Here is a 24,255-nt window from a genome sequence, read left to right on the forward strand (position 1 = left end):
ATAAGGCAGAACTTCCGTAACTTAGACTTATTTTGTTGCTATTGAGGTTGTAACTTTTGTTTGTAATGTGCTACTAAGTTACGAGGCAGTCAGGAAAAAATAGTGTAAGTGAATAATATTTTTTGTTTTATTAATTACCTTTGTTAATTAATAGTAAAAATATGGGATTTCTGAAATGATAAGATCTCTGACCATTATCTAACTAAAAAATCAATAGCTTTCGCACTTGGTAGAAAATTTCCATAATTGGTTGTGCTTGCAATCCGTCATCTATCTCTATAGTGATCAATATTGAATTTAAATAAGTACAGAATTTGCCTCTTTACAGCTAATGTATTATATTAGTCTGTTCACAAGTAAATTATTAGTGTAAGCTAGGTTTTATCGTATTATATTTTTATTTATGCCCTATTTATGTGTTTTGTTCTTGTATCTTTGGTTATCTTGCTGCTATTTCTTCTTAACTTTCGTGGAATTCCAGCTTTAGTCTTTAAATCAAACAATTCATAATCTTCTGCAGTGACTTTAAAATGCCTATTAAAATTGGAAAAGACTTGTTTGGCAACAATATCTTTTGAATCTCTAGTAGAAGGTTGATGATAACTATAATGTTGATTACTAGAGGAAGTTTTCAAACCTTCCTCCTCAATGGGTAAATCCGCTAGAGGAGAATCTTCAATCGCCAATTCTGCAGAGTTATCCGAAGTGATCGCCTCGGTACTATTATTTCTACATCTTTCACCATATTCACTAATCAATTTTTGCAAAAGTTTTTTATTTCGACTGATTCTTGTTCTAAACAATGCCATAACGATGAAACTCTTACAAGAAGATTCATTGCCCATATGTGAATCAATTTGACAAATATTATCTAGTTGGTTCCAAAATTCATTAATATCTACCATGGACCAATCAACGTTCAAATTATTGAGGGCCAATTTCAATATATCTTTCTTTCTATGACTCTTCAATCGAGGATCATTCTTAAATTGTACTTCCCAAGACTTTGTGGCACCGTTTGGTGTTTTTGTTTTTGCTTTTGGCTGAGATTGAGTATTGTAAATTTGGGTGACTATATCTGTCATTTCCCATTTACCTTCAGACTTCCACACATAAAATGAGTCGTAGATCTCATTATACTCGATGATAAAAGTTGGGGAAGTCGCTAGGGATGAAGTGGATGTCAATTTCAAGTTTTCCGTGATAGTTTCACAAATTTGGAATTCTATTAGATATGTATCCTGGATGGAGTGGAAGTATTTGATTAGGTCGGAAAAGTCGGCGAATTGACGGACACGTGTTAATTTTACTTTTGGTTGATTATCGCCTGGATACAGATAGATTGTTTCTGAAGTTGTCATTATGTTATTATTCTGGGATCTTCGAATGGTATTTGTTTGCGTTTGTTGTTGTAGAAATGTGTGGTATGGCTTATAAATCTAGGGGTGTGTCAAGATTACACTTGGCAGGTGTTGTCAATTGGCCTCTCACGGGTTTCCAAAACAAAACAGGGCGAGGTCACGTGGACCGGGGGGCAGGCTCGGCGGCAAAAACCAGACTTGAAAAAATAAACAAATAAAAATTTCTGGTAAACCAAAGCTTACGTAAGCCCTGGACATGGTTGCTTGAACTTCAAGCCCTTGAAACAATTACTTACTGTATGAAGCAAAAACCGTAAAAGTTAATTTTTTTCTTTTCTTCAAACGAGTCTTAATTAACAACAGGCAATTCAATGCAATGCCACACCAACTGAGTCCAGACCTTCCAGTGAAGACCAGGAGACCCATTATCCGGACTGTTGTATTGTACGATCTGAACGGTTAATTACTGATCCTTCTTGGCAAAAAAGAGAGCAACCGAGGATACTATTACCGCATTAGGAATAAGGTGTCAAATTGAATCTCGAGCCATGGTACGAGCCACTCACTCTGTACGTGGCCATACCCGTTTAGGAAACACGAGGGCTAAATGGATGACTCCGAGGTCCGAGCGTTTGCCCCATTGGGCATAATGGAGTCACCTCTCCCATAATAACTCCTAATCGGGCCATGAAATCGTGGCACGAAACACGAAAGTTTACGGCGAGCCAGCGGGCGACGAACCCCCGTTTCTTTTTCTCGCCGTTTTGTTTACGCGCTGCGCATTTCTCGTTTCACGTACAGAGAAGACAGACAGTAAAGGATTTTCCACGAGTCGCGAAAAGTTTTGGCACTGAACAGGTGTCTAGGATAAACGAGTGTTTCAACCTCGACACAGGCAAGATATATAAACACAAGCACCATGGCACTCAATGTAAAGTGTTCGTCTCGTTCTTGTTTCATTCCCCCTTCTTGCTCACGTATATAACGAATAAGCTAAACTCTTCAAGACCCTTGGGAAATTCATTCTTTGCTATCATTGTCACCATTCAATAGACAATTCCTTCCTTCCTTTAACTAAATCTAGTTTACAAAAACCTTTTACTTTCCTTTACAAAATGAAATTCGCTCAAAAAGTCATTCTTTTAACCGCTGCTGCATCGATCGCTTCCGCTGCTCCAGCTCCAGCTCAAGTCACTGTCACCCAAGGGGTCACTGTCAGAGCTATCGTCTACGTCAAAGATGGTCAAACTCAAACTGATTTGACCACTCTAGGTCAGAACGCTGCTCCAACTACCGTTGCTGCTGCCGCCGCCGCCGTTACCACTACTGCTGCTCCTGCTTCAGCTAAGGTTGCCGTTCAAGCCGCTGCCGCCATTCAAGAAGATGTCGTACTAAGTGGTGCTGCCTCTCAACAACAAGCTGCTACCGTCACTCTTGCTCCAGCTGCTGTCTCTACTACTTCTACTCCAGTTGCTGCTGCCGCCGCTGCCACTACAACTACCCCAGCTGCTGCCGCTGCTACTACCGCTGCCGCTGCTGCCTCTTCTGACGATTCAAACTTGTCCGAATTTGCTTCCTCTGTTCTAAATGAACACAACGCCAAGAGAGCTCTACATCAAAATACTCCAGCTCTATCATGGTCTGATGATTTAGCTTCTTATGCTCAAAATTACGCTGACGCTTACGATTGTTCAGGTAATTTAGTCCATTCTGGTGGTCCATATGGTGAAAACTTAGCCTTAGGTTATGATGCCGTCGGATCTGTTGATGCTTGGTACAACGAAATTAGCTCTTATGATTACTCTAACCCAGGGTTCTCTGAAAATGCTGGCCATTTCACTCAAGTCGTATGGAAATCATCTACTCAAGTCGGTTGTGGTATTAAAGATTGTAGTGCTACTGGTTGGGGAAGTTATGTCATTTGTTCTTACAACCCTGCTGGGAACTTCATTGGCGAATTCGCTGAAAATGTTGAACCATTGGCTTAATCTCTTTCCATCCATCCATCCCTACACTTATTATATTCATTCACATTCGTTCAACCTTTTATACATTCGTTTATTTCTCTCCCACTTTCCTCTTAACGACCTTATATACATTTATTATAAATAATAAAAAAATAAAGCATACCCACTTTCTAATATTATAAAACGCTTAAGTATTATTATTATTATTATTATTAACTACAGCACGTAGTGGTATCATTGGTCGAGGGTCTCTGGGCATTGATATCCACAGAATTATTGACCCTATTACCCAATTCTCTATTCTTCTTAGCCAAAATCTCATCTTTCTTACTAGCGTATAATTTCTCACCAATGCTTCGAAACACTTCCTTCACACCTTGTCCTGTCTTAGCACTCACTTCAGTAAACAACAAATTTTGTTCTTCAGCATAAGCCTTAGCCTCACTAGTATCCACTGCTCTTAAATCCTCTTCACCTTCACATAAATCAAGCTTATTCCCCACCAAGAAAATAACCAAATCTTCATCCCCGACTTTATTCTTCAACTCCTCCACCCAACTACGAGCCTTCACCAACGAATCCTTCTGTGTCAAATCATAAACCACCAACGCAGCATTCGCATTCCTATAATACATCGGAGCCAACGACTTATAACGCTCCTGCCCAGCAGTATCCCAGATCTCAAACTTAATAACCACATCCTCCTCTTGTTCCTCAGCCTTGATCTTGATCGTCTGTGATAAGAACGCAGCACCAATGGTCGACTCACGCAACTCGTCGAACGAGTCCTTCACGAACCGATGCACGATCGACGACTTCCCAACGGACGAGTCGCCCAGTAGTACTAATTTGAATTGTAACATGATATGTAGTGTTGTGTGCTTGTTTCCCTCTCTGTACTCCTCTGTTCGTATGTGCTGGTGAATATCTATCTAGTCAAGTTTATTTTTAATTTGTCCGAATCCGTGTGCAACTTTACGTAATGCAATATGGGAACGCCATCCATCAATTTATCAATCATTCACTGATACAATTAAGATGGAAGGAGGAAGTATGATCGATTGTGGTTGTGTATGTAATGTGGATGATAGTTTGCCTTCCTGTAGATCGTGACATTAGGCACCGCACTGTGTTCTCGTGAAACAACCGCACCTATACAGGCCTCCTCAATCGTGGCGTTCGACACTAACACACAGATAGTACATCAACAAACGGACAAACTCACATCTCCATCCACTCATCGATCAAGACTAGTGCTGTTATTGAAAGCTCTTGCTTATCGTGAAGATATATATATATATATATATATATAGAGATGCAAACCCTAGGGCACAGCGCGCATAAGGGAATTTAAATCTGAATAGTCAATTGATTGGCTGATACAATTTAAGACCACTCTCAAATACCAATTAACTGACCCAGAAAGACGCTAATCACAGGTTAGAAAATCATGATTCCAAGAGCAACGACAAGATCAACGAGGGCCATCGTCCCCGGTCGTAGATTCATGGCGTCCATTAACACGGGGGCCCATTCCTCAACGTATGCCCCCAAACACACTGTTAGAAACGCAATTGTAAAGATCTTCCTTTCAGTGTCCACCTTCTATATTGGTGGAGTCGCATTAACACAGTATTACGAAGGGAAGGACAGTAAAGTGCGTGATTGGTTTGAAGGGTACGTCCCGGGAGCAATCGGATCAGTGCAATTGTATAGGGATTATAAGGTGGGCGACTTACAATGGGAGAAATTGAGACATAAGTATGGTAGTTTGATTACGGGAAACACTATCGGAATTCCTGTGCACCGCCCTGAAACTGTGGCCTCGAAGCCTCCACCGGTTACAGTTTCTACTTTGAAGAAACCCTTACAATTGGAATTGCTAGATGAAGAAAATTTAGATCAAGAATTCCAAGATGTCGTACATCATTTCAATGCACTAGTGAAATTAGTTAATTCGGGTCATTTGAAGATGGATGCCGATTTGAAAGAGAAATTTGATGATGGTTATATGATTTTATCAGGAGCAATGGCAGAATTGGGTAAGAACTTGAATGATTCTATTAGTAAGAGTGTCCTGGAAAAAACTGCCAATTATGTTTCTGATTTGAATAAACAGTTTGAAGAATCTCTTACCAATAATACTATTGAATTGAATAATAGTTACTCCAAAAATTTCCAAATTTTTAAAGAAGAATTGGAAAACCGTTCGCAAAAACAGCTTCAGATGGAAGTGAAAGCCTTAGAAGAATTACTACTTACAAGACACGTGAATGAGGTAAAACTTTTATCTATTACCCAAGTGAAAGAATTCAATAAAATCATTCAGGAAAAAATCGAACAGGAAAGAAACGGCAAGTTAGCCAAATTAGATGACTTGAATACACAGGTAGCCAGCTTCTCAGAAAGTGTTGACAATTTAGATCAATATTTGACCAAGGCAGAGACTATTAAGCAATTGACCGTATTGTTGGAGAATTTAAGACAAAAATTATACTCTAATGGATCACACAGTATCGAGATCAACAAAGAATTACGCAGACTCAATATGTTGGTGGACATTCTTCCAAGAGGACCTCCACACTGTTGCTCGAAGGAAGACCAAATGCAAACATTACTCGACATTGCTGTGGCAGAACTTAATAATGTTGTTACAGATGAAAAACTACTTTCCAATGAACAACTTTTCAATAGATGGAACCTATTACAAGATGATTTCAAGACTGCATCTCTATTACCAGAAAATGCTGGTGTATTTGGCCATCTAATGGCAAAGTTCTTCTCGCTTTTCTTGTTTACTAAGTCTGGGATTTCTACAGACGCCAATGACATGGATGCTGTATTCGCAAGAGTAAAAGAAGATTTGAGATTTGCAAATTTGGATAAAGCCTTAGAAGAGGCTGTTAATCTAGAAGGTTGGCCACATGTCTTATGTGAATCGTGGATTAAAGACACTAGAAGAAAATTGGAAGTGGAATCATTAGTTGAACTATTGGAAAATGAGGTCAGGACTTTGTAAGTAATTTTTTCCTTTCTCTCCTCTTTGATATTAATGTAACAAATAGATATTCTTAAATAAACATATGTATTTAACAAAAGTAAAAGTACTAAAATGCAATATTTAATAAGCTACTTTACAGGGATTTTAGTTGATACGTACTATATACTCAAATGTGAATTTATTTATCAACCGTCATGTGGCTTACAAATCCCCTTACAAAGTAAATCCCTTCCACATTCCATTAAAGCAGTCCGTCTATTCTCAACATAACCAGACTTATTATAAAATTCTGGTTTCCTCTTCATTATTGTCTCTGGTTCCTTAATTTGTAAAAGTTCAGATAGATCCTCTACAGCCTTAGCTAACAACATTTGATTATCAAGGAAAATCTTGGTTAAATTATGAGATGCATCAGAATAAAAGGCAACGGCAAACGACCATTTCAACGCCGTACGTCCTTCATTCAAAGTCTTAATACTTTCAATTAAAAACAACCCTTCAATCCAAGATACACCCATCCTATCTTGTAATGCCTTCACTTTATGACCTACTGTTTGCCCAAGTTTCCAATCAAGTTTAGCTGAAACTTCATGCTCATTAAATAGTCTATAGTAAAATGTGTACTTCTTTAATTGTTTGCCGGGATCTTCTTGAGCACCTTTAGATTTAGTATCATCATTCTTATATATCGTACATTCATAAAAGCTCTTCCCATGAGGAGCCCAATCGCCCTCACATATCCAACAGAATTGATACTTACAGTTGGAACAAACCATATGATTGCAACCACCGTTTTTTTCAATACTAACAGAACATTTGGGACATTCCTTTGTATGTGATAGTACCCAATTTAAATTTTCAGATTCCTTCTTTGCCTTCTTTACCCAAGCACTAGTAATGTTACAGTCTGCTGGAGCATGTATTTCAAAGCCACAACTGAAACAAAATCGATGACCTTCACTACATTTGACAAAGGGAGAATAATGAAGACGTCCATATTCTGCCAAGGAGGAAGTATCTTTCAAATGAATGATATGTTTACAATCAGCATAGGGACACCATTTATAATTCCTATGATGCTTCTGAACAAAACTCTTAATGGATGAATTCATCAATTTCGTACTGGATGCATGACCCATTATTTGATCAATATCAACATTCTTCAACACTAAAGAACAGTCCATACACGTAATAATGTTGCCCTCGTGTAATTTATCTTGAATGTAATGTCGATAACAATCAAGACAGTATTCGTGACCACATTCAAGTGAAAAAGTATCTGTGTTTTTCTCCTCGCAACAAATTATACACATGAAATCATTTCTATGCTTGATCCCACGAACATCCGAAGATCCATTTACCTCAGCTGATTTCAGTCCGATTTGTTGTAATAGTTCATCCATTTTTTCTGTCCAGGCTTCCAGTAATCTTTCTTCGTTCCAATCATAATGTTGCATCAGCACTAACACATCATCTGGAGGAATGGAAAATACAGGTTGTAAATGGTTTATTCGTTTTAACATCTTTTCATAAATCTCTTTAGTGGTTAGGCATTCATATTTCAAATTAGGTACACTTCCCTCGCTTAAAGCCTTCTTCGTTGACGGCGAGACAGGTGTCGCCAGCAGGGAGTTATCTATATCATCTTCTTCATCGTAATCACTGGAATCTACTTCATCTATATCGAACTCCGAATCATCACTAGTCAGATTAGGATTCTTGGGACAGATAAGATCAACAGACGTGTTTCTGGATTCGTAGTTGTACAGCGAGTCGTCAGACTCAGCCTCCGAGTATTCTTCGTCACTAGCCATCTTCCTGATGTTATTTGGACAAATTATGATAATGCAGGTGCAACTTATCCTATTTTCTATTCGAATATATTCTTTGCTTGAGCTCAGCAACTACTTTTAGCCAAGAGATTTATTTGATAACATAACGTGAGGGAATAAAAAAATAACACAACCCGCAACTCCGATTCCAACAAAATAATAATACAGAAGAGAAACGTTATTTAAAAAAATCCAGAAAGTCATAATATTTAGTTATTTCAAAACATCAATATATAATTAGTTGTATCAATTGGCATGCTCAACTCTATCAATGGCCGCTTTAATCTTCATTCCTATACGTGTACTCAATTCGTAATCATCTGCGTAACCTTGCGCTCTGTATAACCATTCTTTACTCTCAGCAAGCCCCTCCATACCCTTCAGTTTCCAAGTGAACAAAGCTCTCTCATACAAGGCAGTTGGATATGCCCATGGATCTTCCGTCTTTTTCACATACTTGGGCTTGCCATTCACAACAGAAAAAAATTTAGGTAGAACTTTTTCATCTAATAGATCACAGCCTTCTTGAACGTCACCCAATCTTCTAAGTGTTAATGATAATAAAATATTTTTGATTAATTCTTGATCAGGGTTGGCTGCGACGATAGCTGGGTTTGAATATTCTGTCAACATTTTCTTGGTTAGTTCTAATCCATCTTCAGTCATTCTATTATACCCATTGTAGAAATATGCTAATTCATGAACTGGAGACGTGGCAATAGCATCCAAAGGGTCTTCCAATTTCAATGCATTCTTTGTTTGTTTGAATTGTTCCACTTTTCTCAACATGAATCTATCTAATGGTAAATTCTTGGCTTTGAAAGTTTTCTTACCTAGTAATTTCTCTGCATTGAATATTAATTCTGTGGCTTTTTCCTTATAGAATGCTTCCTTTTCTTTATCCTTCAACCCCATTTGACACATTCTCCAGTTTTCCAGATAACAACAACCTGCAAAATAAGTGTAAAGTGCATGAGACCAATCACTACAATCCAATAATGATAACAAATCCTCAGCAGCCCTTTCGTATTCATGCAAATGAACCAATGTGATGGAACGATCGAAAATCATAAGGACTTTAACTTGTCTCATATGTATGCTTGACACCTCGATGGAATCCATTAATGCTACTGCTTCCTCCAAGCGGCCCTTAGCGGAAAGCATTCTGGCCTCATTCAATAACCATAGGGCACTATTGGGGAATAGTGCTCTTGATTGTAATAATGCATCTTCCAATATTTTCCCCGGATGCAATAAAGTGGGGCCATCCATTTCCAATGAGGCCATGCTGTCATTAGTTTTAGTTGTTGATAATTTATTCACTGTTGCTGGAATGTCAAAATCATCATCTGTAAATTGGAAGGGTCCATCATAATAAAACATCAACCCTAATAATCCAATACAACCATGAACATTTCTCTGCTTGGTAGATTTCCAGACTAATCTAAGACCTTCTTCACGGGACCCACGGAATCCAATGACGGAAAGCACTGCACCAATGGCGGGAGGTAACAATGATAATACGACTTGTAATATACCAAAGCATAAATTCACACCGGAATGAATAAACTCATCAATGGTTGCTTGACTGGCGTCAATATCATCTGTTAAATAAGTGTGTTCTTTGATATCCTCCTTAGGTAAAGAATCCATTGCTTGTAAGCCTAATTCATTTCTCAGTCTATTGATTGCTGGAGGGTTCCCAATGTGAGCTCCTGATAATCTTTCTGTCCTCATCTTGTGTACTTCTTCAGCAAATTTTAGTAAATCCTTATTTTTTTGTTCCTCAGGAGTTAATACGAATGGGATATCCACTGAATGGAATGGTGCTCCCGAGGTAATGAAGCTTGCCGATGATTCACTTGCTTCAGAGTTGTACATCATGGATTTCTTAGTCTTGTGGGCCTTCTTAATTTCTTCCAAGATCTCTTGCAACATATAATAAGACTTTCTTAATTTCAAGACGGCCTTAGCAGCTTCCATCATACTTTCACTGAAAAGCATCAACAAGGCATGCAACAAACATGATTCAGTATACGTGACAGCATACACTGTACCAGGTGGGTACAACGAACTGGATCTCAAAGCCAATTTCTGAGCACGTTGTCTACTCTTCAATGACAAATTCTCAGCGCGTGCCAGAGTAGCAGAAGCCTTCTTCATTTCAGCGGCCTCAAACCCCAATGTAGCTTCTAAGAATTCAATGACACCTCTTGCCAGGACATTAATAGTATGATCTGGGCCATCCTTCTTTTCACTCTCATCTAAGAGAGCCAATCCTTGTTCGGCTCTATCATCCAGGACGTAATCCATGGCTCTCAAAGCCAATTCAAAATCATGAGCCTGCTTCAGGACTGTCTTTGTTCTTTCTTCTGGGGTCATAGTTTCCTCCGCTGTCTTGGACCCGCCCCTGAGGGCACCCAATACTCTAAACATGATTGCTTATCAAACGTCGTTGGTACTGTACTCCTGTATGTTCCTAACCTTCTTCCTGTTGCAGGGACACGCTGGCAAAATGGATGGTTTTAGTGTGAGTGTGTCGTTAAAGAACAAGTATGTGATCAACCAGGTGATCATGAGATAAATAAAGAAGTTGAGTTGCACGGAAATAAAAGAGCGAATATCCGGCCGTTCGAAACTCGCCAGAAGAAATAAAAGATAATAACTAACATTATTCTATAAAATCGTGTTTTGAAGTTCAATAAATTAATTATTATTTGAGAAAGTGGTCCTTTGCTTGTATATTTATTCTAATTACTGATTGACTACACCGTTGTTCTTATTCTCCCTCTTGATGTTACGAATCTCTTCCTTCAATTGTCTCCTTCTGGCCTTCTGTGTCACAGTCACCATGTACCTGTCTGCACTTTCCCATACCTTCTGATCCACCATATTCGGCAACTTTCTCCCGTATAGACATTGGTCCACAAGCCACATACCCACCACAAACGACCTTCTATCCAGAGTCCCATCCTGCCTTGTATCCACTCTGTCGTAAATATCTGCAAGCAGGTTATTGGGTAAGTTTGACCGGCACCATATCTGTTGTACTACCAAGTTTAGTATCAAACCTTCCTCAGGTAACTCCACAGGGATATTTGTCTTTGATACAGAATCTTCATCTTCATCATTATCAGCTCCAGTAGAAGTCTCAGAGGGCCACCAGGACAATAAATTCAAATACCTAAACCTGTTACTTACCCACATAGCTTCATACCTTTTCCTTTCCCTTTCAGTCAAGAAATCCAAATCCTTATGAGACTTCCACGGTTTATCTTCATTAAATTTCTTCCTTGAAGAGGAATGGTGATGATAGGGTACCACTGCGTTCCTTGTTATATGTTTCTTCAATCGATCTCTACGCCTTTGTTCTCTCTTTTTGCCCATGTCCGGTTTCTCATTAGTATCATAATAATCAGACAGGTCACTATCCATTGAATTATTATCGTCATCATCAGTCAAATCCCATTCTCTCCCGGGACTCAAAAACTCCTCACCATTGTATAATGATGCGTTGTTCACTATCCCCCCGCCGGAACCCATATCAGTCGTGTCTTGATCCCTCCTCAACGTAGTTCGTAGTTTGACCGTGGATGAAGAGAGTGATGAGTTTGTTGCTGTGGCCCCAGGAGCTTGATAGTAGTGTGTAGGAGTAGAGGAGGTAGATTGGTTCAAGGATCCTAAAATCTTGTTCTTTAACCGTTTCACTTTGGATCGTTCCTTCCGGGGCACAATGGACGTTGTTAAGTTGGAATATGGATTGCTTGTGGTCCCTAAAGTGAGATCATTTAACGATTGAGTTTGAGTCTCCACCATTGTGTCGGGTTCTCTGACACTTGTCTCCAATAATGATGAAGTGGATGATGCTGGGGATGTGGAGAAGGATGAATTGGGCGATGCATTGATTCGTTGTTGTTGTTGTTGTTGTTGTAGTTGGCTATGCGGTGGTAATAAATGGTAGTCTTCTAAGGGTATTGAATTTAAAGATTGTGTATCTGTACGTGGTGGACGTCTACGAATCACAGTAGGCGGTATTGGTGGTCTATTTAAATGTGGTTCAATGTGTTGAGTATGCGAATGATGATGCGATGGGATTGGGGCCTGAATTGTCTCCCAATTTGGTGTAGATTTGATGCTTTCCTGCGACCTATTATTATTAACTTTATTGTTATTACTGCTACGAGCATGATACAACGGTGATACAGATCTTTTGATCGTATTACTGGGCGGGGATGCATCCTTCTCTCTATTTGAGATGGCCTGTTTATGTGCAAGAGCAGCAGCCATTTGTGCCGCCTGGAGCTGAGGCACGGAGACCTTAGAGCCAGATCCTCTTGTCTGTTGTGGTGTAGTTGTAGTCTTGTATGGTCTTCTTGTGGGCCTCAAATGTCTAGAATCAGACATAGCTGTTGTGTGGAGCAAGGGAGAATTGGTATGCGCTGTTGGTGCATTCATATGTGCAGCTCTCGTATTCTGAGTTGGTGTTGGGGATGCTATTGAGGTGGCACCTCCATCTTCCTCTTGATGCTTCTGGAATATAGTTTGCGCAGCTTTCAATGATTCGTATGTGGCTGGCTCAGCGTATTCGTTATTGGAAGGATGAGTTGTGCGTCTCTTGGAGAACAGCATGGTGTATGAGTCGCCAGTGTCAATGTGAGAGTTGGTATATTGTTACAGGGTCCTTCAGTGTGCTATTATATGGATACCTTGTCTCGTTCAGGTGAAGTGAAGTGAAGTAGTTATTGAGTTGGTCCATACGATAAGAATCAAATTTCAGTCCGAGCGATCAACTAGCAATATTTATTATACGTATAACGTATAACAGTAGTCTATACAACATTGGATGGATAGATCGAAGCAGAAGAAGTAGAAGAATCATACATTATGGCTGAGCAGATAAGTCATAAGAAATCACTGCGGGTGAACCGTTTAAACAAGGACAGACGATTGTTATTGAAGGAGTATTATAAACTGGAGGAGGGAACAGAACCAGAACCAGAACCAGAGATAAATGGAGAAACGAAAGAAGGGCAAGAACAAGAGCAGAAATCACAGCAGAGGATACCATCCACTGTAGATACACCAGAACCTACTGTAGTAGCGACACCGATGGAGGATAAACCAGTTTCATCTCTCACGTTCAAGGAACTGATCCAGATCCACAATAAACTGCTGAGCAAGGAGACAGAGACCAACAACACCATCAAGAACACCATCTACGAGAACTACTACGACCTGATCAAGGTGAACGACCTGCTCAAAGAGGTCCGACACGCCAAATCCGACGAGGTGGCCCAGTTGAAGCAGTGTGTGGATCTGCTGAGGGATGAGTTCTGAGACATATACAATGCTCTAACCGTCCAATATATGTATATAAGTATATATACCGTCCATTATATATAACATCGTGTTATAACATACAATAAGATAACATGACATGAGATGATAGGGACCGCGCCTGTTTTCGAAATCTTCAATTAACATGAACATATAGACACTTATCAACTCCTTTTTGCTCAAAAGCAAACTAGAGCATACCAAGTACTGCTATTAGCAATATATTGCACAATATCCTGTGTGTCCCCATCATCAACAACAAGAGACACGCTACAACACATCCGCTGCTCACGACCCCCTTTATGAATTTATGTCTGAACTTAAACCTGTATTCTCACCCATATTCCCCACAGAACAGCCTATAGACGTCTCTGAGGATGCTACTCCACTGGCACAAACAGGCTCTATACGTCTTTTTATACAATTGGCGGAACCGGTCGTCTTTCTCCAAGGGTTTGAACCAACTGCCTGGGAGGGGAAACCACCAAGTATGCTGAGAGGTTCTCTTATTGTTAGAGTATTAAAGCCCAGCAAGATCAAGAAGATTACTTTGAACTTGAGGGGTTACACTAGGACGGAATGGCCTGAGGGAATACCACCAAAGAAAGACGAATATGTAGAGATTAACGATGTCGTCAATCATACTTGGCCATTCTATCACTCCGTCGATAATAAAAAGGGAAAACCAACGTTAAAATCCAAGGATCCCAATGGATATCTACTGAGAGAGAGTTGTGCATCCATGTACAAGGCCCCTAGTACGTCAAGTAAACATCACCATCATCATAACCATAATCAATCCCCAGCGAGATCAACAAAGAATACTCCGTTGTCACCAAACTCAAATGACTTGATCTCCACATTTAGTCTATCCGCTTCTCCTACCACGAGAGGGTTTGATAAGATACTAGAAGATAACGATAAGATCGATGCTTTGAGTTTAAATAGTATATCCCCCATGTCCAGTCCCAAAATGAACCCTATAAATGACTCAAATCCTAAGGTACACTCACCTCCTATCGCCAAATCATCATTTATATCTGATCTATTTGGAGTTGGTGGTGGTACGGGAGCCACATCACCTGGACCAGGGCTTATCAACACAAGTGATGTTTTCATCTTCGAGCCAGGGGACTACATTTACACTTTCGAACAACCTATACCACAATCATACCCAGAATCGTTACGTTCGCATTTTGGATTCGTCAATTATCAATTATTAGCCACTGTAGAGAGATATGGTGTATTCAAATCCAATATCACCGCTAAGCATAACGTCAAATTGGTAAGAATGCCATCCACAGATTCAGTGGAAGAAACTGAACCGATCGCTATTTCAAAAGATTGGAAGGATCAATTACATTATGATATCGTCGTTGCATCCAAAGATATCGTCCTAGATGCATTCTTACCCATTGCATTCCAACTGACTCCATTGGATAAAGTCACTTTACATAGAATAAGGATTTATTTGACTGAATCAATGGAATATTATTGTAGACATAAGCAAGTTCATAGAATGGAACCTACACGGAAATTCCTATTGGCCGAACATAATGGGCCCATATTAGATTCCATGCCACCCAATATGAAGACACCCAAAGCCAAATATTTGGGTAATTTATTAGTGGACCCTACAAATGGTGACTTGGTAAACAAGAATTTCGAATATCAAGTGTTTATTCCCTCTAAATTGGAAAATGGTGAAAGATTACATCCAGATACCGGGTTTGAAAACATTCAATCTAATCATTGGATCAATTTATGCTTGAGATTGTCACAAGTCATTGATGGTGTGAGAAGACATTTTGAAGTTAATATTGATTCGCCAATTCATGTCCTGAATAAACTATGCTCGCATGCAAACACTTTATTACCCAGTTATGCCACAAATGATGTGGCAGATAAAATGGATTTAACACGTGCAAGTTCGGACAGAACCATTAATTTTGGGAACGTTAATAATGAAGATGTTAATTTATATCATAATTCAAATATTTTTTTCCCCAAAGATATCATACTGTCTCCAATGTTGTCCCCCAATGTACAAACTATGGATGTTAAGTTCCCAATACCGTCTGGATTTCTAAGTCCCAGACATGGTCCACAGGATAATCCAAATAATAATAAGCTAACTGTATTAAATTCACCAAAATTAAAGGCAAATATTTACAAGCCAGCAAATTTAAATAGGGAGTTAACTTATTCACAAGCCATGCCCTTATCTCCCATATCTTCTCCAAGAATGAAACACATGACAGATAGTAGTAATGATGAAGTTCCACCACCATTCACATCTGTGACACCTACACGGTCAACTCATACATTATCTGACCCTCCAACATATGCGGAGGCAACAAGCACCAGCAATAACAACAACAATAATAGTAATGAAACTACTGCTTCTTCTAATTCATCTATGACTATCCCTGAGTTTGAACTGAACAGATCATTAGTACCTTCCAACTCAGATTCCGTTTCAGGCTCTATGAGAAGAATACCGACAGTGGCTAGGGATTATAGCAATCAGTCCGTGCCTTCCAACAATGAAAATACACAGGAAGATAATGAAGATGCTGATATGGCATCAGGCTATCAATTTGATTCTAATCCCAGATTACACTCAAATCGCAAATCTGTCAGTTCACAAGGACCCATTTTGAATTCATTAAGGAATGGAATACCGAATACGGAGACGTATGCTAAGAGACGTAACAATAGTCTTCCGATGGCTCTCCCATCAACGGTAAGAAATAATAACCAAATGTTTAGTGATTTGTCTCAAGTATTAAGTGGGGACAGTGCAAATACGCAATTGGAATCCATGTCATCGCAACATAGCTCCATTATTGGTCGCAGCCCGCGATCTTCCCTTGATAGTACTACAAATCAAATACTATCGAGAGATCCAGCGTATATGGAACCATTACTTCATTCCGAAACTAGGCAAGACCATTCCATGGATGAAGGTGGATACCAATCGTTAGATTCAGTGACAAATTTGGCCGAACAACCTACGGATACATCAGTTGACATAACAGCGCTTTATGACCCAAATTCTGTGGCATGGCATCCACTGCAAAACTTGTCAGATGGACCCATCCTATCTCCTCCTGGAAGCCCTCGATACACAGCAAGCCTTAATACAAATTCCCAAATTATTGATGATTTTAAAGAAACTTTCCATAGTAGCATTTAATCAACCACAATCCACCTAATGACGAACGATTTATGAATATTCAAAAAAGTAACAAAAACAATTTTTATATTATTATTTAATTAAATTAATACCACCTCTAATTCTATAATTTTTTGACATCTAAAGATAGTACTCATGTAAAGCCTACATCAACGATATTCTGTTTTTAAATTTCAAGTTTCCCATAATTCCAGATTATGGAGGACACAAAGCTACCTAATAATTCGATACTAGCTCTTTCTTACCACTCTGTAAGTTTTTTAAGTAACTTTTGCTGTTGCTCCAAATACAAAGTTTGTTGTTTCTTTAGGTTTTCAACCTGCAAAGTTATTTTCTTCCTCTCAAATTGTAATTTTGACATTTCAGTTGCTAATGCATTTTCATCTGTATCATCTTCGTCGCTTGCAAAAAGGGTAGGAAGTTTAGGCATCTCAGAAGCTATTTCAAGGTCTATATTCAAATTTGAACTCAATATATGTTTTTCATAATCTCCAGTATGTTGGGCAGTTGAGGCTATGGCGTCCTCTATCAATTCTCTTTTCTTATTCCTCTGTTTCTGAGCTTGAGATTCTGTTAATTCCAACATGTCATCTTCAAATTCTTCTAATTCCCCATCACTGATGTTGTCCTTCTCATTGGCTTTTTTAAGACCACCGTTTTTAGTTATCGTATCCATCAAGTCAATCTTATCTTCTTTATCCAACAATTTTACATACGCTCTTTCACTAATTTGATCATTTCCCTTGGGTTTAAGATTCCTTAGTCTCAACTTCTCCCTCCTCTTTTTTATTTCATCAATCTCCTTTTGAGTTGGCACTTCTGAACTTTCATTATCTGATGCATTTTGGTCGTCTAATTCCATTAACTCTTCATCATCCATATTTAAAATTCGTACCTCGCTCTTCTTATTTTCATTCTTGGATGAATAGATGTTATCGTAGGTAGTGGGATTATTTTCAACTCCTATCTCCTTCGGAAGTTTGATTGAAGAGGCATTCTTCCCTTTCCTTTGAAACGTTAATGGCAATATTTCTTCTTCATCATTCTCTTCATCATCAAATGAGAGATTGAGGGATGGTGTAATGTTCTTTGTGATAGGCAAGTTATTTTGTCCAATGGCCGATGTGGGGACTTTAAGCTTATTTCTCTTTTTAAATGACATCTCAAGTATTGTATATTCCAATGTTTGGCCTTTTTCTTCTCATCGAGTTTGCCAAATGTTAATAAGGAAGAGGCTGATTCAGTTTTCAATAATACGCGTCTTAATGTATAATTGTGGAAAATGCTTAAAATAATTATTGTACAGTACTAAATAAAACATAGTCTATATTATATCAACTCATGAAGGTGAATTCTTTGCTGCGTGTTCTTTGCAAAGAATACTCGCTACCATCATTATAATCATCAGAGCCAATATTGCCATCTTCATCTTCTTCGTCATCATTCAAATCGGACGAACTATCATCACTACTCTCCTCTTCATCACTTAGTTGAGAATTCGAAATTAATTGAACTCCATTAGAATCCTTCCTTGACGGTATAAAACCACTATATAGCGGATGGCCAGGCTTAGCATATGATTGGCCATCATCACTAGGGTCAGTGTAATCTTCGTCATCATGAATATCTTCCATTTTGAATTGAGCGTGAATATCTTCATGCTTAGCTAGGTTATGTGCCATGTTATGTTCAGCATCACGCGAACTCCAGCCTTCACCGTCTCCTTCCGCCGATTCTTGCGTATTATTCATATTATTCCCCTTACCAACGGTATCATTAAAATTTCCACCAAGATGGTGTGACATATACGAGGTGAATTTATCTCCATGCTCAGGATATCCTTCATTGGATTGAATCTTATCTGTTTGTTGGTTTCTTTCCGGGGAATATTGCAAATCATCAGAATTATGCCCATCACTATATTCAGCATAGCCATCATCCTCATCTGCATTTTCGTTTTCGTCAAAAGTTTGGTAGGTGTTTTCGTCATTGACATTATCTCTACTATCGTATTCGTTCATATAACTATCTTCGTCGTCTTTCATAGCATCAGTATCAATAATGTCTAAATCAGCGTTGTGTATAAGATCTCCGGACCCATCTTCACTGACAAAATCACCCAAGACAGTATTGTATTTGACTCTTGTATCAGCTAATATCGTAGCCATATATTCTCTCCATTGGGGTTCATTAAGACACTCTTGTATTGCTGGATTCGAAAACGATATCTTCATTTCTTCAATATATTCGATAAATTTGGCAATTTCTTCTGCTATTAGCATCAAATGGCCCATATAACCAATACGTAAACCATGTTTTTCTTGCTGTGCCGCACATTTCTTATCACCATCCAACACCAGATGAATAATCTCGGAGCCTGTCAATAGATCACCTAACAAGAACCTATTATAGGTTGTCCTTAGTGGACCATTAAATATCTGCTGAACAATATCAAAGACAACATTATGTAAAAAGTTGTTCCATTCAAAGTGAAAAAACATTTCCAAAATTGTTCTTATAATACCTGTTTCTCGAAGAGAAATTTTCAATTGGTCACCAGGAATTGGATTTTCACGTAATAATGCTTCGGTAGCCTCCGAATCTGACAACGTTTCATCATAGATTTCAGCTGTTTCAACTTCTCCATTAGCAACGTCTAACTCATCATTAGTATTGACAGGATCGGTGTCATTGTCTTCATGCTCAGTTTCAATCTCTTCATTTGTTTCAGAAATAATTTGTTCGGGTTCAATTTTTAATTTGTTCAATTTTTCTGTAACTTCTCCCCCATTTGATGATTTCTCAGCAACTGAATTCTCTTCGATTTCTTCTTGTAAATCTGCCGTACCATTCATGTCATTATCTTCTTCTTGGGAAAACATCTTTACTCTTTCAAGATCACGTTCAGTTACGATTGCCTCTCCATTGGGTTCATTTAGTAATGTCATATTAGAGCAATGTAGCAATTCAGCGATCAATTCACAAATCTTAAATTTCTCAAATCCTAAGGGTTCAATTTCACCGAATGGTGTTTTCAGAAGCGGTAGTTTATTACCACTTAACAATTTCTCGAAGTCTGGCATATATTTCGCAAATAGTTTAACCAAATAAGTCAAATGAATTGGATCTCTATCTGTTGGCGGATGTGTTGCCAATGAAGTATAGATAACCTGAACAAAATCATAATCAGAATTATTTTTACGAATTAATTCAATGATTATTCCAACACCATTACTTAAAGAAGTACCACCATTTAACATAGTTTTTATAAGTTTTTCCATCATCTCTGAAGAGACCAACTGTCTTGTCAATTCATTAGGACCAATACCAGAGGCAATTTCATTATTAGAGTTAGCACTTAGTGTTACAAAAGCTTTTATGAAATCCCCGACGGCTGATTGCGTAGATGCCGAGTATGTCATGTCCAAATGATCTAACAATTTAGGTATCAAATCTTGTTCCTTTAATTGATTTATGACTCCTGTTGGAGCATCAGGTTTGTCGGTAGAAATAACTTTTAGTAAGAAATCCATTAGAGATGGATTATCCACATGTGTTATGAATCTATCAACTAATGTTTTTCGGTTTAAAATAAACTGTAGCATGTTATTGATATCCATGTCTAGTAATCTTTCATTAATCTTCATGAAGTATGAGGAGGCTGCAATCGACAGAGGAGCAGGATGATCCAATACAGACCAAAGCCTGGTTAGCAATTCTTCGTTTTCCATTAGCGCCGAAGATATGGGCCAGACATCAGCTGCGAGGATATCTGCAGCAATTCTTGCCCTTCGAGATTCAATCTGTTCTTCAGTTTCAGGAGGAACTGTACAGCTTGTTTCCTGTGATACGTCTGATGCATTATCTGTAATTTCTTCAACATCTCTATCTAGGGGTTCTTCCAGGGTATTTTCATCTGCATCAACTATAATTGTTCTTTCAGCTAATTCTTCAGTTATATCTGGTTCTTCAATCAAACTCTCAGTTAAGATGGGTTCCTTTGTCACATAATCAACTAATTTCGATAATGTTTCTGGATATTTTAGAAACATCAACAATTTAGAATTGGAACACATCAATTCGGTATATAGCTCATCATCATCCAATAAGTCATCTAACACATCAAGGTTTGGTTTGAATTTCTCGTATTCTGTTTCATCTGTTGGTACTTCAAGTTCCGTTTCCGGTACTGACAACTTTCCTTTTTCCTCCCTTTGGGAGTCTTTGTCACTTGTCATATCTATATCTTTTGGTTCATCCTTTTCGATATTAAAATTGTTATCCTTTATCTTTATGAATGCTCTATTTAATATTTTGGAAATGGGAGATTCCATGGAATAGTCTTGTCCAAATTTCCAAAATGAACCTGACATGTTAATTTTTATAATTTGTGGGGAGTTTAATTTCTAATTAGCCTTTAAATTCCTCTTCGAATTTTCTAGAGGAAGGTTCAATGACAAAATAATTTCAAACGCAACTATAATACAATCTTCTTAGAAAAACAGTAGAAATTTATTAGTGTACAAGGTATTAATATTAATGGAACAACTTTACAAACAGCAATATCTGTTGAAATTTCTTGTAATAATCGTGGGGAACAAAAAATATGAATTTGTCGACAAATATATAGTTGGGATTCAGTCTTGGTAGCAGTTAAAAGCAATGGTAAAAATTGTGAGTCTCACTTTCCCCTATATACTCACGATGGTATATTTAGTATAGTTTAGCTGTCAATAGATGAAAGATGGGCTCGTTTCTGGGAGTTTAAGGATCTACCATTGAAGCCTAGGCAAATATGTTAGTGCGATTACGGTCATTTTTTTCAACGCGGACTACCGGGTAAACTCTAGTCGTCGTTGTTGAATTAACGTTATAATGTTACAATTGATTATATAAATATATATATATATAATGCTATGCTATTATGTGATGGTACCATGCGGTATGGATAACTTCTCTTCTACCCATTCTAGCATGTTATCTATCATTGTCCGTATTCCAGGTTCCAGGAAGGGTAGAATCATGATCTTTCCCTTGAGCATGGAAAGGCCCATATCATCAGCAAGAGAAAATAATACATTCAGGTTGAATAATTGAAAGGTATCGTAAAATCTCGATTCATAAGAGACCTTCTTTACAATGAGTTCTATCACCAGATCGGAATCAATGACGGATATTCCAGATGCATGTTGATTTAAGTACAAAGTCAAAAGATTTGTACAACTTATAATATCGAATCTTGCTGCCATGCTTGTTCTTAAACATGCCAGGGCATCTTCCCATTTCCAAATCCTCATCATTGCCAAACCTAGCAGTTCCCATTCCAGTCCAGTATATTTCATGGATTCCTTGTTGTTAGCATTTTCATCCGCGGTTGCTGCAGCCAAAGTACTAGATATCGTTAAATCTTCGTAAATGTCTAAAAATATTTGATCTAACCATCTTTGACAAAGCCTTTTTGTTCTCACGTGGGCTGGCAAGATTCCTTTATTTAGGATAGTTTCCCTTTCAATGCTTGCATACTCTTTTTCCATGACAAAAATATCGGCTCGTAGTTCAATGAGAGTATTCCATCCCAAAGATTCACTGATCATCATCAATAATCCGTAAATCTGTTTATGAGACCAACTATATTCTCTAGTAATCAAACTTCTCCTCAATAAGTTCTTATCAGTAATAGAGGAGACTTCTGCATCTGACACGAAATCCATTAAATTATCACTCTGTGGACCAAAAATGGGGCCCACTTGTAAACACGATTGACTCCATAATTCTCCAATGCATCCACGTTTGGATCTATTGGGCATAACTACTCTCCCAAATATGATGCTTTTCAAAGTATCAATGTCTAAATTTTTCAAAGCTCTTGTTAAATTATCGAATTCAACGGCTTCTAACTGGAATGTGTTCATCCCTTTGGGTCTAACATAATGACCACCATCCATACTAGCTTGTTGTGTCAATTTGATGGAATCTATTTCTGGTAAAAATGGCATGGAGTTGATCGCGTATAATGCCTTATCAAATCGACCCAGTGAGATATAGGACAATGATAAATAATACCAGGAATTGAAAGTGTCTGATGAAAGACTCGTGGACATGGAGGAAACAGCTAATGCCTTTTCATAATCACGTTGGTTAATTAGAAATTTCGCCTGGAAATTCAATAGGACAGCAACAGAATTAATTAATTGTAACGATCGTTGACGATCACCGCGGGCATCTCGATTACTACCACTATCATTTATCTTAGTGAGTAACGGTATCAACAATTCATTGATATCCCGTATCATTTCCACGTCCATCTCCTCCGTCTGATCCATAATGGCGATCCTTACAATTTTATAATACATCGCATCATCATTCGAGGTCTCCTCGATCGATGCCAACTCCATCAAGTAATCCAAAGTATACTGCACAATCTCCCTCCCAGAAACCTTCAACAATTGCAAGAGGGCCACAATCAAATAATTATCTAATATGGTCAAATACACGGATTGACAATTATCCCATCCTGATTCAGCAAACCTGGGTACAAATTGGCACACCAGCTTCACGATTCTTTGCAAATTATTTCTCATCAATGGTAATTGCACCAACCCAGCCACTTGTCTCTCCTTATCCCAATTATAAAGCACAGACCTTATCATTGCGCTCACAAACAGTTCATCCCACACTTGTTCCGTCAAGGCAACTCTTTCTGGGGGCCATGTTGTCCCCTGGAAGTCCAAGACGCTCACTTGATACACATCCATGGATTCGAAATGGATTCTCACGTCCTGTTTCGCGAACAAATTGTACGAACAATATACAACGTTATCGAACTGGGTACTCAAAGATGAAGTAATCAAGCGGAGGAATGCCAATGGGTTTGTATCATTGGAGCAATCCAATCCTGTGAGATGGAAGTATTGACCTAGTGGCGTGTTATGGTATGGGTCCGACAATGTAATGTGAACCAAATCCGCAGGTCCGATGTCTATTCTGTCCCTTTGTAATTGACTATGGAGGCATTGTGACCGGGATTCCACTGACGAGTTGTACTTTTGTTCAATGATTCGGGGGAAGTCCTCAATGATTTCCGCATGACGAGTATTGCTTCGACTTCTGGTCAATTTGGGCGTGGAAGCGGAGGCAAGAGTACTGGTACTCTTATCTGGAGTTGTCTGGGAGTGCCTCCTGGGGTAGAGGCCCTTGAATAGGTACATGAATGGCGGTGTGCTGTGGTCATTGTTCGCCATGAAGCACCTAGTCCATGAACATTTTGTCCACAGTGTATTGAAATAATTTCAAGACTGTCGCCTCAACTTCGTGCTTAAATCCGCGGATTTAGCGTGACTTTAAAATATACTTGAAAATGTTTGTATAGATAATATAAAAGGCCTTTTCTCGTTACAGTTGTGCTTGACTATGTCCTTTAGTCTATTGGGTTTAATGTCAGAGAATAGTATCGAGAGCTGATTACTGGTGATGTGAAAACTGTTTGTTAAAGCTGAAAAACATCGGATAGACGTTTTATCACTATGTGTCAGTTCAATTAGTTCATAGCACTAAATAA

The 24,255-nt window shown here is 38.5% G+C and overlaps 12 protein-coding genes across 12 annotated transcripts; 4 read left to right on the top strand and 8 right to left on the bottom strand.

The window, feature by feature from the left end:
• Nucleotides 1–401: 401 nt before the first annotated feature.
• FPT1 (chromatin-associated RNAPIII regulator FPT1) lies at nt 402–1,361 on the bottom strand (the record flags this gene model as incomplete). The annotated part of the gene is made up of 1 exon (XM_003675168.1): nt 402–1,361. One exon carries the CDS (start codon nt 1,359–1,361, stop codon nt 402–404), a length of 960 nt encoding a protein of 319 aa, XP_003675216.1.
• A 1,115-nt stretch (nt 1,362–2,476) lies between these two features.
• PRY2 (sterol-binding protein) lies at nt 2,477–3,349 on the top strand (the record flags this gene model as incomplete). The annotated part of the gene is made up of 1 exon (XM_003675169.1): nt 2,477–3,349. One exon carries the CDS (start codon nt 2,477–2,479, stop codon nt 3,347–3,349), a length of 873 nt encoding a protein of 290 aa, XP_003675217.1.
• Nucleotides 3,350–3,540: 191 nt separating this feature from the next.
• Nucleotides 3,541–4,191, bottom strand: YPT52 (Rab family GTPase YPT52; the record flags this gene model as incomplete). The annotated part of the gene is made up of 1 exon (XM_003675170.1): nt 3,541–4,191. The coding sequence occupies one exon, from the start codon at nt 4,189–4,191 to the stop codon at nt 3,541–3,543; it is 651 nt and encodes a 216-aa protein (XP_003675218.1).
• Nucleotides 4,192–4,778: 587 nt separating this feature from the next.
• On the top strand, nt 4,779–6,347 carry MIC60 (Mic60p; the record flags this gene model as incomplete). The annotated part of the gene is made up of 1 exon (XM_003675171.1): nt 4,779–6,347. One exon carries the CDS (start codon nt 4,779–4,781, stop codon nt 6,345–6,347), a length of 1,569 nt encoding a protein of 522 aa, XP_003675219.1.
• Nucleotides 6,348–6,514: 167 nt separating this feature from the next.
• On the bottom strand, nt 6,515–8,143 carry HEL1 (E3 ubiquitin-protein ligase HEL1; the record flags this gene model as incomplete). The annotated part of the gene is made up of 1 exon (XM_003675172.1): nt 6,515–8,143. The coding sequence occupies one exon, from the start codon at nt 8,141–8,143 to the stop codon at nt 6,515–6,517; it is 1,629 nt and encodes a 542-aa protein (XP_003675220.1).
• Nucleotides 8,144–8,407: 264 nt separating this feature from the next.
• Nucleotides 8,408–10,597, bottom strand: NCAS0B07660 (uncharacterized protein; the record flags this gene model as incomplete). The annotated part of the gene is made up of 1 exon (XM_003675173.1): nt 8,408–10,597. The coding sequence occupies one exon, from the start codon at nt 10,595–10,597 to the stop codon at nt 8,408–8,410; it is 2,190 nt and encodes a 729-aa protein (XP_003675221.1).
• Nucleotides 10,598–10,915: 318 nt separating this feature from the next.
• On the bottom strand, nt 10,916–12,790 carry IRS4 (Irs4p; the record flags this gene model as incomplete). Its single annotated transcript, XM_003675174.1, has 1 exon — nt 10,916–12,790. The coding sequence occupies one exon, from the start codon at nt 12,788–12,790 to the stop codon at nt 10,916–10,918; it is 1,875 nt and encodes a 624-aa protein (XP_003675222.1).
• A 255-nt stretch (nt 12,791–13,045) lies between these two features.
• VPS51 (Vps51p) lies at nt 13,046–13,498 on the top strand (the record flags this gene model as incomplete). The annotated part of the gene is made up of 1 exon (XM_003675175.1): nt 13,046–13,498. The coding sequence occupies one exon, from the start codon at nt 13,046–13,048 to the stop codon at nt 13,496–13,498; it is 453 nt and encodes a 150-aa protein (XP_003675223.1).
• A 310-nt stretch (nt 13,499–13,808) lies between these two features.
• Nucleotides 13,809–16,697, top strand: ALY1 (Aly1p; the record flags this gene model as incomplete). Its single annotated transcript, XM_003675176.1, has 1 exon — nt 13,809–16,697. The coding sequence occupies one exon, from the start codon at nt 13,809–13,811 to the stop codon at nt 16,695–16,697; it is 2,889 nt and encodes a 962-aa protein (XP_003675224.1).
• Nucleotides 16,698–16,938: 241 nt separating this feature from the next.
• Nucleotides 16,939–17,859, bottom strand: NTR2 (Ntr2p; the record flags this gene model as incomplete). Its single annotated transcript, XM_003675177.1, has 1 exon — nt 16,939–17,859. One exon carries the CDS (start codon nt 17,857–17,859, stop codon nt 16,939–16,941), a length of 921 nt encoding a protein of 306 aa, XP_003675225.1.
• A 172-nt stretch (nt 17,860–18,031) lies between these two features.
• SAP190 (Sap190p) lies at nt 18,032–21,070 on the bottom strand (the record flags this gene model as incomplete). The annotated part of the gene is made up of 1 exon (XM_003675178.1): nt 18,032–21,070. One exon carries the CDS (start codon nt 21,068–21,070, stop codon nt 18,032–18,034), a length of 3,039 nt encoding a protein of 1,012 aa, XP_003675226.1.
• A 549-nt stretch (nt 21,071–21,619) lies between these two features.
• Nucleotides 21,620–23,938, bottom strand: BCH2 (Bch2p; the record flags this gene model as incomplete). Its single annotated transcript, XM_003675179.1, has 1 exon — nt 21,620–23,938. The coding sequence occupies one exon, from the start codon at nt 23,936–23,938 to the stop codon at nt 21,620–21,622; it is 2,319 nt and encodes a 772-aa protein (XP_003675227.1).
• Between the last annotated feature and the right edge of the window lie 317 nt (nt 23,939–24,255).

Source organism: Naumovozyma castellii, chromosome 2, assembly GCF_000237345.1.
Source record: "Naumovozyma castellii chromosome 2, complete genome".
NCBI classification, from domain to species: Eukaryota; Fungi; Ascomycota; class Saccharomycetes; order Saccharomycetales; family Saccharomycetaceae; genus Naumovozyma; species Naumovozyma castellii.